The following is an 18,808-nucleotide window of genomic DNA, read 5'->3' as shown; positions in this document are numbered from 1 at the left end:
AGGGTGTCTTAGTCATCGAGTGCTACTCTAACAGGAATACCACAAGTGGATAGCTTCAACAAAGAGAAATTTATTCTCTCACAGTCCAGTAGGCTACAAGTCCAAATTCAGGGCATCAGCTCCAGGAGAAGGCTTTCTCTCTCTTTTGGCTCTGGAGGAAGGTCCTTGTGATGCCTCAGTCTTCCCTTGGTCTGGGAGCATCTCTGCGCAGGAACCTCAGGTCCAAAGGACGTGCTCTGCTCCCAGAACTGGTTTCTTGGTGTTATGAGGTCCCCCATTCTCTGCTTGCTTCCCTTTCCTTTTATCTCTTTTGACAAGAGATAAAAGGTAGTGCAGGCCACACCCCAGGGAAACTCTGTTTACATTGGATCAGGGATGTGACCTGGGTTAGGGTGGTGTTACAATCCCACCCTAATCCTTTTTAATGTAAAATTACAGCCATAAAATGAGGACAACCACACAACACTGAGAATCATGGCCTAGTCAAATTGATACACACATTTTTGGGGGGACACAATTCAATCCATGACATTCCACCTTTTGGCCCCCCAAAATCACATCCTTGCAACATGCAAAACATATTCATCTCATCATATCATAGCAAAAGTCTTAACTCCAAGTCAAAAATCTGAAAATTCCTATTCATCTGTGAAATCTAGAATAATAGTTATCTGCTTCCAAAGTACAAGGGCACAACAGGCACAAGCTAGACATTTCCATTACAAATGGGAGAAACTAGAGGAAAAGAAGGGATAACAGGCACTAAGCAAGTCAGCAGAACACATTACATTAGCCCTCAAGGCTTTGAAAATAATCCTTTGTTCTCTGAGACAGTTTATACAAGGCCCTGCCCTCCAGACTCTAGGTATTGATCACACTCTCCAGATTCTGAGTGGAGGCCCCTTGGCCCTGGGCTTAAGCTCCGCTTTCCAGGCCCGCTGGGACAGCAACTCTGCTCCCCTTGGCTTCAGGCGACTCTACCCTTAGAAACACCAGAGGCCATGGCTCCACCCTTTGAAACCCCTGAGGTCATGGCCATACCTTTTGAGACTGAGGCATCTCGGGCTTCTTGTGCTCCTTGTCTCTTCAGCTTCTGCTTTCTGTGGCCTTTCCGCCTTTGGGCCAAAAGTGTTCCAAAGCTGGGTAGCTCCACGAATAAGTGCCCGGAAGCACCCCACTCTGCCAGGAAGCCTCCTGTGCACAGGCACTCGGCCCTCTCGCTCCGTGGGTCGGTTCCAGCGCCATCTTGCACTGGTCTCCTGGTTCTGCTGCTGTTGGTTCTCTGCCACTGCTGCTCTTCTATCCATTCACAGTTTCAAAACCACTTCCACGTTTTAGGTATCTGTTAGAGCAATACCCCACTCTCTCGGTACCAAGTTCTTAGTCATCTAGTGCTGCTCTGACAGAAATACCACAAGTTTTAACGAAGAGAAATTTATTCTCTCACAGTCCAGTAGACTACCAGTCCAAATTCAGGGCATGAGCTCCAGGAGAATTCAGTCCATATATTCAATATATGACCTGATTCGGTATAAACTAAAGAGGTGAGTAGTCTTGAAGAACGTGTGTGATTCTGATGAGAAGAAAGGTGAACTAAAATAATTTTTTAGGATGAGAGGACACTACCAAAGACACTGTAGAAATGACTGAAGCATGCTTAGAGGACTGGGCAGAAAAGCCCATTGTTGGATGGAGCACATCGGGGAAACGGGAGATAAGTATAAGGCAATAGCCAGTACTGGTAAGAGCTGTGTCAAGTTAAAATTCTAGCTTCTCTGCTTACTAGTTCGGTGAACCTTGGGCAAGTTATTTAACTTGTCTATAAAAGGGGCTAATAGAACCTCTCAAGTTTTTTATGAGAATTACATCAGTTAATATACATGCTTTCAACAGGCTAGCGTGATAAATGTTAGCTATTATTATTTTGATTAGGTAAAATGAGGCAGATTTTGGAGTACGGTACTCCAAAATATAATATTATATTTTGTGTTCCTAAAGGCACTGCCAGAATTACACAAGTAAAAACTACAGGATTTATGGGAATATGGAATTAGGGGTACAACACTCAAAAACTTCATCGGTTAAATAAGTTAGTAACCTGGTAAATACATCAGTCACGTTGGAACAAATTCACATTTTCAAACAAGGGTTACGTAGCAAACTGATTGTATCTCATTGAGCAGACTGAAGAATTTGATCCAGGAGGCAGTGGAGACTATTGTAAATAAAAATGCAGTAAGGGACAACATAAATATTCAAGAAAGGGTCATGTTCTAGGAGTGTAAAATCCACTGAGAAGGGGAAAATCTTTGCATTCCCCAGCCCATTACCTCTTTTACGGCATTGTCACATTTTATCTTTATTATAGTCAGCAGTGGCTATTGTTGTTAGTAATTGCTGCGTGTAGTATCTAGTAATTCTGGGAAACTGGTGGGAAGCAAAGGATATTTACCTCTTTATTTTCATACATTTCTGTTGCCCAGTTTAACAGTGTCTAACTCTAGAATGTGTTTTGAGATCAGTCACATTTTATAATTTCAACACTCCTCCACTTAACTAATCGGCTGTTTTCTAGCAGGTTTGTAATTTGTTGTTGTTAATTCTAATTGCTTGGAACTGGAAATATTTTTTCCCCAGTAGTTGTTTGCTGCAGGGCTCAGTGTATGAGATATTCACTGTATATGTGGTGGGTTCTCATTTCAGCCCCTCAATTCATATTTAATTCATGCTAGTGAACCTGACATAACACAGTGTATAAAAGATCTCTGTGGGGAAATACGTTGTGTGTTCTGCTGATTCCAGGAACATGTTTCACCAAAAGAGGTTGGATCCTCTTTGATCAGTCTCTCCTTAGTCTCCACCACCTGTCTTTTTCCATTTAGATCTTACAGAAAAGATAGACATGCATATCTTTGTGCATCATAGGAATATTTGGAAACAGCAAGTGGCATGGTAAAATGGGAAGAAGAGGAGTTTTTGTGTGTGTTTATGGAGTTCCTGGGTGATGCAGACAGTTAATACACTCAGCTGCTAACCAAAAGGTTGGAGGTTTGAGTCCACCCAGAGAGGCACCTCAGAAGAAAGGCCTGGCAATCTTCTGAAAAATCAGCCATTGAAAACCCTAAGGAGCACAGTTCTACTCTGATGCACATGGGGTTGCCATTAATCAGAGTTGACTCAACAGCAGTTGGTATGGAGGAGGAGGGAGGCTTGGTAATCTAAACCAGTGTGATTATCTCTAGGGGTGGTAGTAGAAGGAAGAAGGGGCCATGTCATGCTTGTCATCTTATGTTCTAGACTGAAATTAGGGAATTGCGTTTTTGGTTTTAATGTGAAAAGTGAGTCTGTATGATAGGAAAAAGCCAAAGCTGGGGTAAAAGGAGACTTTCAGTGTTTGCCTCCCACTCCTGGGTGTTGTATATGGACATTTAAGGGTGAGGTAAATCAGGTGAGTGAAGACCAAAGAAGGGCTTCTTGATTTGGAAACCTGCCAAAATCCTTCAGGTTTAGAAGGAGCTAATCTGGAAAAGGGAGTAGCCTAACATGAAACACCTTCTGTGCTCCAGGACTGTAATAGATGCTTTACATATATTAATCCCCACAGTGAGTCCAGAAGGGAGATGTTAGTATCCCAAGTATAGTTGAGGAAATTGAGGATTAGATGAATTACCAAACTGATGCACTCAACTCAAATCCAGGTTTGTCCTCCTCTGAAGGGCATGCTTTTTATGTCATACCATGGTGCCTAACAATTATGCATCTAATAATGTTGGTAATGGAGTAAATAGACATCAGTAAATTTATTATGTTGTTGGTTCCTGGCAAAGCTTAGCCTCTCAATAATTGTTGGCTTTTTTCCTCTACAAAATACTTATCATAAACCACAATTACGAAAGTTTAAGCCATTCTTTATAAAGATATTACATAAATAATATTCTGACTCTTTGGCTGTATAAGAGGTTAATATGACTTTTGAACAAGATTGAGCAAATGAGTCACATTTTCTCATCCTTTCTCTGATCTGCCAGACAAAATATTAGAACAAGATAACCTAAAAGACATGACTAGGATTGTATATTTAAAAAAATATCTCTGTAGGTCAGAAAATAAAACCACAGTAAGCAGTGAGTGGAAGCAATGCTAGGGAGCTGCTGCGTTTAGTGGTGGCTAAGCTCATTAGCTTTAAAAAAAATATATGGCTCACCCTACCAGCTTTAAAGGCTGTAATTAAAACTGTGGTACTAGTACAAGAGTAGTTAGATTAATGAACAGAATAGAAAATCTAAAAATAAAATATCTTAATATGGAAGTTTAGTCCATGATGAAGATGATTAGGGAGAAGATAAACTTTTACATAAGTGGTATTGTACATAATGAATAATCAGTCATAAGGAACAGGATGAAATTAGATCAATTAGATCATTCATGTGATACACTAGGATAAATTCCAAAGGGATCAGGTTGAAAAAAAAAACTTCCATCTACTTACTGAGGTTACTACAATCCACGGTTTGATCAGCGTTCAATCAGTGACAGAATTTCACTAGTATAAGAATCCTGTCCATTTCTAACCATAATGTATTACAGGTTCAACAGCAACAAAAATACACACACACACACACACGCAGACTACCTGGGCTGTATGCTGGAGGCACAATGGTGGTTGAATAAGACAAGTGTTGGCCATCCAGATGCTTGGAGACTTTTATTTGATTTTCTTGGGCAGGCATCAGGTTGTTTTAATACATTTGCTTTATTAGGGGTCCCATTTGGTTTTACGGGGCTGTCCACTCCCAGGCTGAATGGTGAACCTCGGAGATAACTTCACCACTGAGTTAAAAGGGTGTCTGTGGGACATACTCTTGGGGTTTCTCCAGTCTCCTTTAGGCCAGTAAATCTGGTCTTTTTTTTGTGAGTTAGAATTATGTTCTACATCCTTCTCCAGCTCTATATAGTTTTTTAAAATAAGTAATTCATATTACATTGTTCAAAATTCAAAAGTTACAAAAAAGTGTCCGTAACACAGTTCATTAGTCGCCCAGTTTCCCAGCCCAAGAGCCAACAGATGTCAGTTGCTTCTTGGATATCCTTCAGTTCATATTCTCTGCATATGTAATATTTATTTCCCTTTTTATACACTTTCTGTTCTGCACTTTGCTTCCCCCCCCCAATGTGTCTTAAAAATTGTTCCATTTCATTGCACGTTAGAGCTACTTCTCTCTCTTTTTTTTTTAAGACTGCTTAGCATACCGTATGGTAACAACAGTAATAATAAGTTAATGTAGCATTGTACTACTGATGGATTTTCAGGTTGTTTTCTGTCTTTTACTACAAACAAAGCTACACTGAATGTCCCTCATTGCTTTTGAATAACTAAATCATCCTTTTATCTTTATTAACTAGTTTTTTAGTACAGATCTCTTGTTTCATTTCAGCCATCAATCAGAGAATCAGTCAGAGTGCTCCAGTGAAGCAGCCTCCACCCCTGGCTCCCCAGAGCCCACCAGGAGGAGTCATGGGAGGCAGCAACTCCAACCAGCAGCAGCAGATGAGACTGCAGCAACTGCAGATGGAGAAAGAGAGACTTCGACTGAAGCAGCAAGAACTGCTTCGGCAGGTGAGGCCACAGGTTAGAAACCAGCCTTCCACTTTTGGGGGTTTGTTTTCCTAACATGAAATTGGGCATATTTCATCTTTGCATTTAGTACTTCTTGAGGAATGTTGTCTCTCTAAAACTAGAGTGACACAGAAACATTCTGTCCAGCTCTGCCCTTGCCTTAGTTTCTTGACTGGCCTTTATTACCTGGGATGTAATTTGTAAACCTGTATCACAAAAGAGAGATTTTAGCCATGACCATTACAGTTGAACAGAAACTGAAGGAAGTAAGGCTGCTTTTTCAAAAGTACGTGGAATTGTAGATTGCGTTTTCTGAGGATTCCTATAAAGGATATCACTTGGGGGAAGACATCTTTTACTTTAATTATTCATGTGGGGGATACACTAATATGACATATCCCCAAAATTTCTAACATCTTTCAGTATTGCTGAGCCTAAGATGCTTTATTTAACACATAGTAAAAGTTATTATCCCAAGTTTAAAAGATCCCAGAGTACTTTAAAATTACCTGCTTATGGATATTTTTTCATGTTGGGAAGAGTGGAAACTAACAGTAAAGAGCTTGAGGCCCTTTACCACCATTTCTATCAGTTTTCTTTCAGAAAGTACTGTTGGTCTTCGTGCTCCACAAAAACAGATAGATAATCCCTCATCTCAAAGTCAAACTGTAGTTTTTCTTGTTTCAGAGTGGTAGAGTGTAAGTTCAGCTATTGGGAATGTGATCTGAAGACGTATATTTTAAATTTTTATATAAAAATTTTCTGACTAGGTAATAAAAACAAAATACAATATTCAAAGTTTATAAAAAGTGAAAATAAAATCTCCTTTTCCTGTTTCCCTGATCCCCTTCCCTGGATGTAAACAACTATTAACTGTTTCTTACATACTTTTTCAAAGATTTTACCAATTTAAAAACAAAATTCATGTATAATAGATGTTATGTGCTGTTTTTCCTCCTAAATGGTAGCATACTAAGTGTAGACATTAAAAAGCCATTATAGTCTATAGTCTACATTTCTGTTACCAGGATGTGAGCATTTAAACAATGTACTTTAAAAAAAAAAGAAAATAGAGCTGCATTTTAAAAGAGTCACTTGAGTGTCAGTGAAAAGACTTGAACTTGATACCATCTTTGAACTCTAATTTGGGATTTGAGGAACGGGTACCTAAAGAATTAAACTAAGCCAGGGAGTCCCAGACAGACTCATCTCTGAACTGTTTATGCTGTCAGTAATGCGTCAGTGTAATTCTAGTGTGGTTGGCATCAAAAGTGAGCCCTGGCAAGAGTAAGAGAATTTGTGCCAACATATGATGTCAGGAAGCGGTCTTAGAAGAAGTGTTTCTTCATCTGCCGTTAAGAAGGCAGAGGGAGAAAGCATATTAACAGTTTCATGTACCTCTAACTGACTTTCTAACAAAGTACAATAAAGGAAAGATTTTTTTACTTAAATAACACTGTGTTGATAGAACAAGGTAGCACCATCAGGAATAAAATTATGTAGCTATTAGAAGAAATAAAACTATTTAGGAGTATGTTTTACGTAGCATGTTTTCATTGTTTGCTTTTCATTTCGTTGTTACTAAGTCCTAGATGTTTTAAGTAAACACAGGTCATAATTTCACATATGAATGAAGACTTTCAAAATCAGGAAACTTGAATAAGAAAAAAACAGTTTCTGTAATTGCTAATGTCAAAGTCTTGCTGTTTTTAAGATTATTTTTAAAGTCTAGAAATGAGCCACTCGTCATTTTGTTGTATGCCATAGATCAGCCTGGTTTTTTTGGTGGGCAGAAAGCTGCTGTTGTAAGCTCTTCCTTCCAAAGAATTCTTACTCTCACTTTTACTCTGGGTGATGGGTCCTGGACAGAATAGCTTCACTTCCTTTAAAGGTAACTTCTTACTTTGTTTCTTCTTTACTACCTACTGTGTTGTCTTTTTCCTGTGTTGAAGTGAAAGATCTGCTCTATTCTTATAGTGTATTCTTTTAGGATTTTGTTTTGTTTTTTAGCAATCAATATAAATTCAGGATATTTTAGGTCTTTTGGTTTCCTATAAGCTTCTTCCATTGACAATTTCTCTCGTCACTGAAACATCGAATGTATTTTTACTGCTTCATCTAATACTCAGAAGCAAAGAACCTACCTGACCAGTATCAACTTGTATTTTAGTCCTGACACCTAAAGTCTTGCTGTCCTGTCCTCAATACTTAAAATTTCTGAGGTTTCAGTTTTGTTATGTGGTGACTCCATTGGCTCCTGTCTTCCTCAGTCTGCTTCTTCTTGGGCTAGCTTGGGAATTCTGTGCTATGGCAGTATGACTGGATGCAATTTGTAAGTCAGCCTGCACAGCCAAACCATGTGGCTTAAAGTAATTTTTATCCATCTTATTTTTTACTCTTAGGCAATGCGGAATATCAATCCCAGCACAGCAAATTCTCCAAAATGTCAGGTAGGCTCTTATCTGATGTTCTAGTGTTTGAAAAAAAAAGATATAAAATTAGAGAAGAGAGAAATTTATGCTCCGGGTACCCATCCTCATTGAAGATTAGCCCAGAGTACAAGTTTGAGCCATCTTTCTACCACGATACTTCAGTTAATATTGCTGTTCTCAGAAAGTCTATACTGTCTGCTCCCCATACCCCCAAGAGCATCTAACATTCATTTTCATTCAGTGAAGGTTTTTTTTATTTCACATTTGAAATGTATTATATTTCAGTTATACATCTTATCAGCTTCGAGGTGTGCCTAGTTTTTATTTGCATAGTTTAAAATAGTTTTTTAATGATTTATAGGGATTAATAATTTTAGTAATAACAAAAATAGTACAGATTATTTACTTGGGTAGGCTGATTTAGGAAATCTTATTAAGAGCCGTAATAATCCTAGAAGGATAGTAAAAAATCTCTCTAGTGGACATTTTAAAGAGAAAATATCAGAAGAGAGAACCATCTACCTGGAGAGTGCTTCAGGTTTCTTTGTTGGCTTCTATCGACATTTTCTCCTGGTAAACCTCCAGGAACACTGGTTATGAAGGCATCTTACTTAGGTAGAAAGATTGTGGCCATTTTTCTTTCTTACTCAAACACTTATGTGACTGGTGGGAAGAACCTCATTCTTGGAGCCAAAGAGATGCTGTGTGTTTAGGACCCACAAGATTTAATGGAATTAGGAGCTAGAGGATCATTGCACTTCTCGGGTGTACAGAAGTAACCATGAAACACCTTACATTCTATACAGCTCATTTTGCACTAGGCTAAATAAGTGCATTCTGTCAGAATCCATTGTGTAGAAGTGGGAGCTGGCAGAATTCCACTCATTTTGGATACTGTTAACTAGTCTATTGGAGCACTGTGCTGATAAAGCCAGATACAGTCTTCATAGGGACCAGTTAACTTTGTGAAAGGAAAAACTCTATTTTTCTTTATCTATCTCGTAATAGCCTCCATTTAATAAAAAGACCAAGTAAGGAAATAACTATAACAAGTCATCATCACTAAAGCAGAGTGCAGGCATTCTCATGATGAGGGGCGCTCATATCACATTTGTGAAGAGCAGCATAGCATTGGATCTTTATAAAGTAAAGGTACTTCTTTCTTTGCTTTTTCTCTAAAGTGTTTCTGAAAGAAGGCTTTTATTTATGATAAAAGAAATGGAAACTAAAATATGAGCATAAATTAAATGAGATTTGAATTCAAGTGAAAAGTCCTCCATGCTGGCTGCAGGTATAGTTGCCTTCATGAACTACCTCCTTTGCCATGAAGCGAGAAGAAATGGATGGTGCCCAACTACCATTACTGAACATTTTGATCAGGGACCCAGCAGATGGATCCTGATCAAAAGGAGGAAAATTGTAGAATAGAACTTCAAATACTTATGGAAACCGGACTTGGTGGATCCATTGAAACTGGGGGAACCCCTGAATGTATTGCCTAGAAACAGTTGTTAAGCCTTGAACTGAAACTATGCCATGAAGTAATTTTTTAAACAACAGTTTAGCTCAGTTAATAGAGAATGTGATCATTATACTCTTTTAAAGAATTATCTATATAATATCAAAATTGACAACAGTAACTCTAAAGCACAGTTGAGAACTTTGAAGGACAGAGTATAAGTTAATGGTGGTAAAATAATATGCGTAGAGATAGTAAGAATGGTGACACAGTGTGAAGTATGTAACCATTGTCACTGAACTGTACATGTTAAAAAAAAGAAAGTCCTCCATGCGAAAAGTGGTTGTTGAAATAATTTTTTTCCCTACCCAGATCTTATATTTGATAGGCAAATTAAATGCTTGTAGATATTTATCTCATACTTGAGTAGAAGTATAAATAGTTGTTATTAAAATTATTGTCAAAATTTCTTGGAAACTTTTTTGAAACAGTAAAATTTTAGAAAAGGTGAGGCTTATAATTCCAAGGTATTAAAATTTCAGTGTTGGTTTCCTAGATTTACCTAGACCAGAGCGAGAAACCTAAGATAGTTTTGGTTTTTTAAATCTATTTTGCATATGCTGGAAATTAAAATATTGATTTGCTATATAAGTTTTAACTGTCAACGTATTTACCTGGTACAATTGTGAAAATGTCAGTAAGCATATGACATTCAGTGTAAGGTTAAATGTAGAATAACTCAGATACATGGAATCTCATGGTGTTTGTATCAAACCATCATACGTTATATGTTTTTCTCATCGTAGATATTTTCTGGATGACCTTGAGGTAGATGTCAGGAAAGATTTCACAAAGAGGGTCATATATTAGGTGAAGATGGCTTTAAATAGGGTTTACCAGGATAGTCGAGATTGTGCCAGAAAGGTCTTTCCAGTCTCAAAGAACAGAATGTATAATGGAGAAGAAAGATTGATTCATTGAGTATTTATTGAGTGCCAGGCACTACTGTTCAAAATTTTTTTGTGGTGTGTTTTGTTTTCAACATTTGTAATAGAAATTAGTGCAGCTGAGTTAGCAAGCAACGTTAAATCAGTGTTATTATTTTATAAATTATGTACCTCATTGCTGTGATATATGGGAATCTACTGAACTTCAAAATGTTCATGAAATACAAGTTTCCAAAGTTATCTTAAGTACTTCCAACTAGGATTAATAAAACATGTCTATGTTGTAGGATTTTTTTTTTTTTTATTGTAGGATTCTATGGTTATGTAAACTAATGTTGCTATGATGAGGTTAATGGAAAATCCTAGGAGATGTGACTCCAGTGATATTGAAATGCAAAATTCTGAAAAATTGAGGCAGTTTTAAAGGCACTCATATATCTTCTCCGTTAAATATGGAATTATCACCTTAATTTGTTAGAATTTGTTTGTAAAACTTTAGAAGCATTTGTCCTTATAGAGCTTAAATTTTTATTTACATTTTGATTATTCATTGTTTTATGCTTCAAAAATTTCTATTTTTGGGAAAGAAACTTTGAAACTAGAAAAATCATCTTTGCTCTGTGAGACTATTGAGCATTTAATGCTCAGTTTTCTAGTCCTATCTCTTATGCTTCAATGCTCCTTTGTAAGTTGGAGAGACTTTTTGAGAGAGTGGGTTAGGAATGCATTTCAGCTTGTTTCAAGGGTCTTTTGAGGAAACACTTTTTTTTTTTTGTCTCCCCTGAGTGTGAATGTTTTTGTCTGTTCTTATACTTAAAAATATGGTTCTTAACATCTGTGAGATCAAGTCTGAACTTTGCAACCTGGCTCATGGTCTGTGGTCAGTAGCTGTCTCTTTCACTGACGCTAGTTAAGCCAGTACTTTTCTATCACCCGAGTGCCACTCTGTCTTGCTGCCATGATTCTGCTCATGAGCTTTTCCCCATAGTGAGTGTCTTGCTTTTCCCCCTTCCCTCCTACTAATTAAGCTTCTCCATTTCCTTTATTAGACTTAGCTCAAAACTCATCCCAAGTAGCCTCATCAGAATTCTCAAAACTATCCAGAAAATAGAAACAAGACTGCTGTAGATAGATGTTTTAATTCAGCAGCCAGTGTAATTCATTCAAAGTCGGGAGGCCAAAGGTATGATATGGGATTATTTAATTTTACTTCTGAGCAAATAATTGCTTCAATATTCATAGAAATTACAACTCTAAATATTTTGCAAATGATGAATATTGTATGGTTGACATTGTGGGTATTGATAAATGTACATCCAAGTCAGTTACTGGTTTAATGAGTGATAAAGCCTACGGTGTTGATGTTATTTAGGCTATTGCACTACACCATTAGCCCCGCTGGTGAAAAGGTTGGTTCAGATGTCCGTAGTTTTAGTCACATAAAGCAAAATAATACCACCATTCCAACTATGGGAAAGCATTTACAGTAATTGCCAACAAACTTCCCCCCTCCCCACCCCCCGAATTTAGAAATAGCAAAGAGCTTGAGTTTTGGGGGGTTTTTTTGGTTTTTTGTCCAAACTGTCTTTCTTGTTATCATACAATAGAAAAGTTGTTTCTGTTAACACTTGTTCCAAGATTATTTCTCTTTGCATTCCTAGTATTGAATAAATCATACATTTATTTGGATTTTTCAATGAACCTATTATATTTCCCTTTTAATCAATATGTAGAGAACTTTGTCTAAAAAGGAGGAGACTTAGCCTCATACTTGGCATCCTCTAATAGTTTATCTCGTTTGTTTTATTGATTAAAATCACCTCTTCCTTATTTGAGTGGTACCACAATAATTTTATTACTTAAATTCCAAAGATTTGTAAAAGGAGTATTGAGTTGCAGGATTGAGCTGGGAACACCAAATCGCAACTCTGTTTTGACTGGTACTTCCAGAGTTTAGGATTATTGTATAGTTGTCATAATTATCCCTAAACCCATATGTATACATTTTTCCTAGTCGAAAGTTGGTCTGAAGTTGAAGACACTTTAGTAAATGGCAGAAACATTAAAAAACAAAGTGTTCCAAGCATTGGCTGAATGTTTTCATAACTTTATAGATAACAAGGTAATATGTGACTGATTAAGGCTGTGCTGGGATATGGGGTATGGTGAGGCCTATCTTGAACAGAAGAAACGGCTTTTCTGTTTTTAGACTTATCGACATAAACTGCCATCCTTAGGACAAACTATAAGATATATATTTTTAGAGTTATTCTCTATTTCTAAATTTGAGTTTTCACTTCACTAAACTAACCTTCCTTGAACAAGTTGATTATAAAAAAAAGTTCCTTCATTGAGAATATTGACACTTTGTGAAAAATGTAACCAATGTCACTGAACAATTTATATAGAAATTGTTAAATGGGAACCTAATTTGCTGTGTGAGCCTTTGGCGAAAACACTATAAAATGTTGTTTTAGAAAAAAAAATACCTTCACTTGCGTGCTATATATATTCAAAAATGAATACACTCTTAATATAACTCAGGATTTGCTAAAGACAAAATGGCTTTAAGAAAGTATTTAAAATTTTTAAAAAAGTAATTAAATTTGACTTGGTAGCCCCATCCTCAAGCCATTAATTCTTACGTTAATATTTTCAGCTACTGTGAATCTAATTTGTTTCACTAGGGTCAATAAGAAAGAGGATAAAATTTGTTGATATTTTAGAGAAATTGGCATAAATGGAGGGAGGGAACTTGTATGTATTTACATAGGAAAACAGACTAACCTTTTTTTTTTATTCTTAACCTACGATTTTGGAGTTCAGTTGAGTCTGAAAGCAGCAATCTCTTCTTCCCACATAAATACACACACACACACACACACACACACACACAAATAATTTTAAGAAGGCAGATCTTACAAGTGAAATGGAAATTTGGGGATGTATCCTACTCCATGCTTTACCTAGTCTGACATTGAAGATGAGTGTAGTAAGAGCTAATTGAAAAAGAGTTCCTCCCATAAGCTGTCCTGCTTCCAGGGAGGAACAATTAAATCTTGGGTTTCCATTTTGAGTGAGCTTGTGATTGTTTATATTCTTAGCCAAGGATTGTAAATGCGAAATAGTGACCATACTACATGAAAGTAGAGCTTTTCAAAGTAAAATAATCGAAAGTTTGTTCAGAGCTGTATAGATTTTTTTCTAGAGACGTTAGGGAAGTATGAAATGCAGTTACTTTGAATTAAGCAAAAAATGTACTCCATATAAACTCTTTCTCCGTTGCACTCACTGCATTTAAAAGTAAGCCTATATATACCTATGTAGAATATGCCTGTTCCATTGAAATAAAGTAATTTTTATCAAAACAAATTTTGGATGAATATGAACATATTTTGCAGTTGGGTAAATTTGGCACAGCTGTTTTGAAAATAAGCCTTGGGACATAATTGGATTGTCTACAAAAACTGATTTCAGTTGAAACAGTTCATGTGGAAAGTTACGTCTATCTCTAAGGAGTTTTTGGATTATTTATCCTGAACACAGTGCCTAAAATTAGAATGCTGAGCTAAAAATACAAGTGTTTTAAGCTTCTCTTTTCCCAAAGGTAGTTAAAATAAATAGTTTGACAGACTTTCAAAAATGGAAAGTAAGCAAGTTATAGGAAATTCAGCCAAAACTTAATCATGCTTCTGTTTTGTATTTCAAAGTTTAAATAGTTCTTTTAGAGTATTTGAGTTTTTCTAAATGAAGCAAGTATTTTTAGCTCATTTTCTTCTGTAAAAATATAAAAATGCGGTGGCTTTTCCCATTGAGCTTATAAATCTTAGCTAATCTGGGAAGTATTTGGAGTCAGAGCTATCTGCACTCTAAGTAAAACTAATGGTCCCAGCCTGGCCTGGAGGGAACTTTCCAGGGTGGTTCATAAAGGAAAACATGAGTTTGCCTACTTTATGTTGTAGATTTTTATGGACTCATGAGCCAGTGGGCTCATAGGCCATTGGCTCTTTTTATATTTCCCTCTCTTGTTTAAATAATAATATCATTTCCTATAAGATAAGAAAAATACTTTCAGATAACGTGTATTTGGTAGTTAAAGTATTTTACCCCTATATAAAATCAGTGCATTTGTGCACATGAAATAAGGAGAAAGACAGTGAAAGTAGTCTGTTGTCTGGAAACGTTTAGCACATTTCTAGGTTTTAAAGTTTTAGGGCATCCAGGAGAAAGGAAAGCATATGTCTATACAAAGCCAAAATTTGGAAATAAATATTTATCAAAAGGTGAATGGCTAAATAAATATAGTATATCCCTAAATGGAATACTAGTCAGCAATCAAAAGGAATGAACTATTGATATAACATGAGTGAATCTCAAAATAATCATGCTAAGTGAAAAAGAATACATAGTGTATGATTCCATTTACATAAAATTTTTAAAAATGCAGATTAATCTGTAGTGACAGAAAGCAGGTGATTAATTGCCTGGGGGCAGGAGAAAACTTTTGGATGATTATCTTGATGGTAGTGATGGTTTCATGGATATATACCTGTCAAAACTCATCAGATCGTACACTTTAAATATGTGTAATTTACTGAACATCAGTTATACCTCAAGCTATTAAAAAGTGTCTTAGAGTAGCTGTTCAGCCCTGTTCTGTTTGCTGTAGCTAGAAGTTTCAAAACTGAGCTAAATACTTACATCTTGAATAAAGCAGCATTTTATTCCTTGAATCTTTACAAGTTTGATTTAGGTGAATCCTTAGGTTGATTACTTTTAGTCGTGGCTCAAATATAGTCTTGATGATAAATGTGTTTCCATAGCCTTTCAGAGTGTTGGATATCTCCTTAGGCAACCTGGAATGATTTACCTTCTTTATTCATATCTCTAAATTACCTTTCTTTGTAAATCTGATAGGCATGCAGTGTGTACAGACACTAGAAATTCAGTTGTTAAAGGAAGCAAAAAGTAACAATTTGGCAGCTTTGAACGAGCACAGTGGTAAAATTAAAAGTAGCAAAAACAAATTTGCGTATGACTATTAGCTTTAATCTGATAAAAATCTTGGAAAAGTAGGAACTTTATCAAAAAGGCTAAAATAAAAAGTTATAAAAACAATATGAAAATTATAGCCTATTTATTCAGTAAAGTTTATTGCTAGATATATTCTCATATTTTAAGAGCAATATAGATTCTTCAGAGTATTCGCAGTTACCATTTTAAGGTCCAAAACAGTCTGTCCATTCATTCACTACCCTTAAGGAACACAGAGAAAATAAATAATATCATGTGATAAATGCTGTGATCTTATTAGCTGTGCTCAGGGTATTAGAGACATGACATCTATCTAATACAGTCTTAAGATGGAGATAGGATTTCCATGGAGAATTACCTAGAGAAGTCAAGCAAGGCCAAAGACCATTAATTTGTAACGATAACAGTCTGGGTAGTTGTATGATTTTTCTTTAGCGTTTCTCATCAATGTCAATATAGAAATTAAGCAAGTACATTTTAGCATTGATTCCAGGCTGGTGTTTTCTGGTTTGAGATAAAATTTTGCATGCATCAGGAATCTGAAAGGTGCTTGTGTGTATTTCAGATGATCACCCATGAGTTCAAGCTGGTAGGAAAGGAGAGGGAAAAAAAAAAAAAAGCCAGGAAGGAGCAGTAGTCTAGGAAGAGTAAGAAGAGAGAAGGGTCTGGAATCTACAAGGTTAGAGGACTGGTACTGTGAGAGTGAGCTCATGGAGGACCTGGGTGGAAGGAAAAATGTGGTCAGAAAGTGTGATAAACGCGTGTAAGAGATTTCTAAGACAGCTAGGTCCAGGTTGTGACCTGGGTAGTTAATGATTGAAGTACAGTGATGAAGTGGTTAGTACCATTACAATTTAAAAGACATCAGGAATTTCAAGGATAGGGTATTGCATGGGTTTTGTGCATGGAAACTGACAGCTCCAGGGTGATGAATGCAGTGGAGATGAACTGAAACATTATCATCCTTGTCCTAAACATGACTTAAGATTTTAGAGGTAGTTTGGTTTTAAATAACAAGGTCTTGGTGATTATGAGAGTGATTAAAGTAGATGGAAATGAAGTTCATTGGAATGCAGAAGACCAACAAGCTTTCATATTGAATAAGTCACCCATCCTAATACTGAAGCATGTTAAGAGACATGGAGAATACTCTGAGTGGCAAGAGACTGAGCCAGGTTCTGAAATTCTTCCCTATGCACGATGGAGTAGCTAAGAAGTCAGAAAATTGAGTACAAGGAGCAGTTAACTCCTGTGGCAATCTGCTGAGCCCATGGATTGCTTCTCAGAATTTTTTTTTTTTAAATGTGTAGGATTATAAGGAAAAGGAATTTTATTGAAATACAGTTATTAAAATATTAAATAAAAATTTGTAATAGTTACATGCCTTAATAATATATAAGTAAGATCTAGTAATATGTCTTGTTGTGTGCTATTGAGTCGATTCTGACTCATAGCGACCCTGTAGGACAGAGCAGAACTTCCCCCATAGGGTTTCCTAGGCTGTAATTTTTATAGGAGCAAATCTCCAGGTTTTTTCTCCCATGGATCCGCTGGGTGTTTGAACCACCATCCTTTTGGTTAGCAGCCAAGTGCTTAACCTTGCTCTACCAGGGCTCCTTAATAGTGTGTCTTATAACTACCATAATACTGAAATAGTAATGAACATAAATAATATATCAAGATATTTGCAACAACTACAGTATAATATGAAAATGTCTGTATTGATGAAAAGTCAAAGGTACGGTGAATACTTCTGTGTTTGTGGCCTAAATTCATACTTGAGGAAAATGCTAAATTTCAGTTAGAGGTTAGTGAAAGTTAAAGGTGTAATTTTTTTCCCCCGTCCAAGTTTAGAGACCCCTGAATTCTGTCATGATTCTCTTGGTAAGAAACCAGGGTTTAGAGGATAGTATAAGAAGAAGACATAAACATAAATAAAAAGAAGTGCATGAGAGAGAAATCGTAGCCTAGATGTGGCAGTACAGAGCCACTGCCTCTGGACTCAGTGGTAACGGTGGTGGGAGTGTGGCTCAGTAAGCAGCCTTGGCTCAGGAAGGCTGCAGGGGAGGCAATTACCTTTGTGATAAAAAGCCATATTTCAAGTCACACCAAAAAAGTAGAGGGAGAGGAGGCTGATGCTCTAGTAGAGATAATATTTATAAGAACTCAAGAGGCACAGTGGAAATTCGTGGGAGGCAAGGGAACACTGAAAGGAAGAGAAAGTACAGAGTAGTATGAAGGTGTCATAGGTCTGCCAGAGTAAGATGAACTGGCCTGGATGTCCTGGGCATACAGGCAGAAGCCTAGGATGTTTGGAAGCCCATTAAGGCAAGCCACCTGGAACCATCAGGCAAGCCACCTGGAACCATCAGGGTAGTGGTTGTAGCCTTTGCTCAGGTTTCTAGGTAGAATCCTGGTGAGAAGTTTTTGAGTGCCCCTCAAAATTAATATTTTATCCCATTTTTAAATGTTAGGTTATGGTAGAGAGGCTTTAGGTTCGTGTTTTCACTTCTGATATCTTTTTTTTTTTTTTTTTTTTTTTAACCCTCTCTCCCTGCTAGAGGGTGGAACATATTCTATCCAGCTCAAGATAGAAAAATATGAAGTCAAAGTGAGACACTTGATAGCAGAGTGTAAAGCAGTACCCTGGGAGGCGGGATTGGTGTCTTCTTGTCAATCAACAAATGTTGTTTGTTCTTCCTACTTCTTTGCTTTTATTACTGGTGCCGAATACACAAAACCATTTGAGTGTTGGTGAGTTAAAATATGCTTGAAGAAGAATTCCCATTAAAGGCCAGATACCATTCTACCACCAAGGGGGATTTGGGAGTGTCTGCTAGAGTGAGGAAAATAACAAAATGAAACTAAGTAGTAAAGTATTATGTTTTTGGGTTAATGTAACTAGATAAACTTTCAATTTATGTAATTTAATTTTTAATCACACGAAAATTAGAAGAAATTTTTTTTCTGATGGGAAACGTTTTAACTTTAAAATAGATGTTAATACTTCAACCTTATATGTACACAGTTACCTTAATGTGTATTTTATTTCTTTAAACTTTATACATTTGTTAATCGGTACACTGATTCTGTTTGTTCATGTTTGTTTTTTCTAGGAATTAGCTCTCCGTAGCCAGTTACCAACATTGGAACAGGATGGTGGGACTCAAAATCCAGTATCTTCTCCGGGGATGTCTCAGGAACTGAGAACAATGACGACCAATAGCTCGGATCCCTTTCTTAACAGGTTGGTGAGAGTTACTACTGGCCGGTATCTGCAAAAGATCACAGCTTTAAGATCATTTTGCTGAGTACTTGT

General features: G+C 36.7%; 1 protein-coding gene across 8 annotated transcripts in view; it reads left to right on the top strand.

Moving 5' to 3' along the window:
- Positions 1 to 18,808, top strand: part of YAP1 (Yes1 associated transcriptional regulator) — a 122,523-nt gene that overhangs the window by 95,628 nt on the left and 8,087 nt on the right. For 2 of the 8 annotated variants that reach the window (XM_012558233.1, XM_004385863.1), the window contains 3 exons: positions 5,436 to 5,617; positions 8,020 to 8,067; positions 18,606 to 18,736. In XM_012558233.1, the coding sequence (XP_012413687.1) occupies positions 5,436 to 5,617; positions 8,020 to 8,067; positions 18,606 to 18,736 (361 nt within the window). Of the gene's footprint in view, positions 1 to 5,435; positions 5,630 to 8,019; positions 8,068 to 18,605; positions 18,737 to 18,808 lie in introns of all 8 variants that reach the window. The other 6 variants (XM_012558232.1, XM_012558230.1, XM_004385865.1 and 3 more) reach the window with 3 other exon arrangements.

This window comes from Trichechus manatus, unplaced genomic scaffold (genome assembly GCF_000243295.1).
Source record: "Trichechus manatus latirostris isolate Lorelei unplaced genomic scaffold, TriManLat1.0 scaffold00148, whole genome shotgun sequence".
Lineage (NCBI taxonomy): Eukaryota > Metazoa > Chordata > Mammalia > Sirenia > Trichechidae > Trichechus > Trichechus manatus.
Note: the sequence above shows the minus strand (reverse complement) of the source record. Positions and strands in the feature narration are given on the sequence as shown.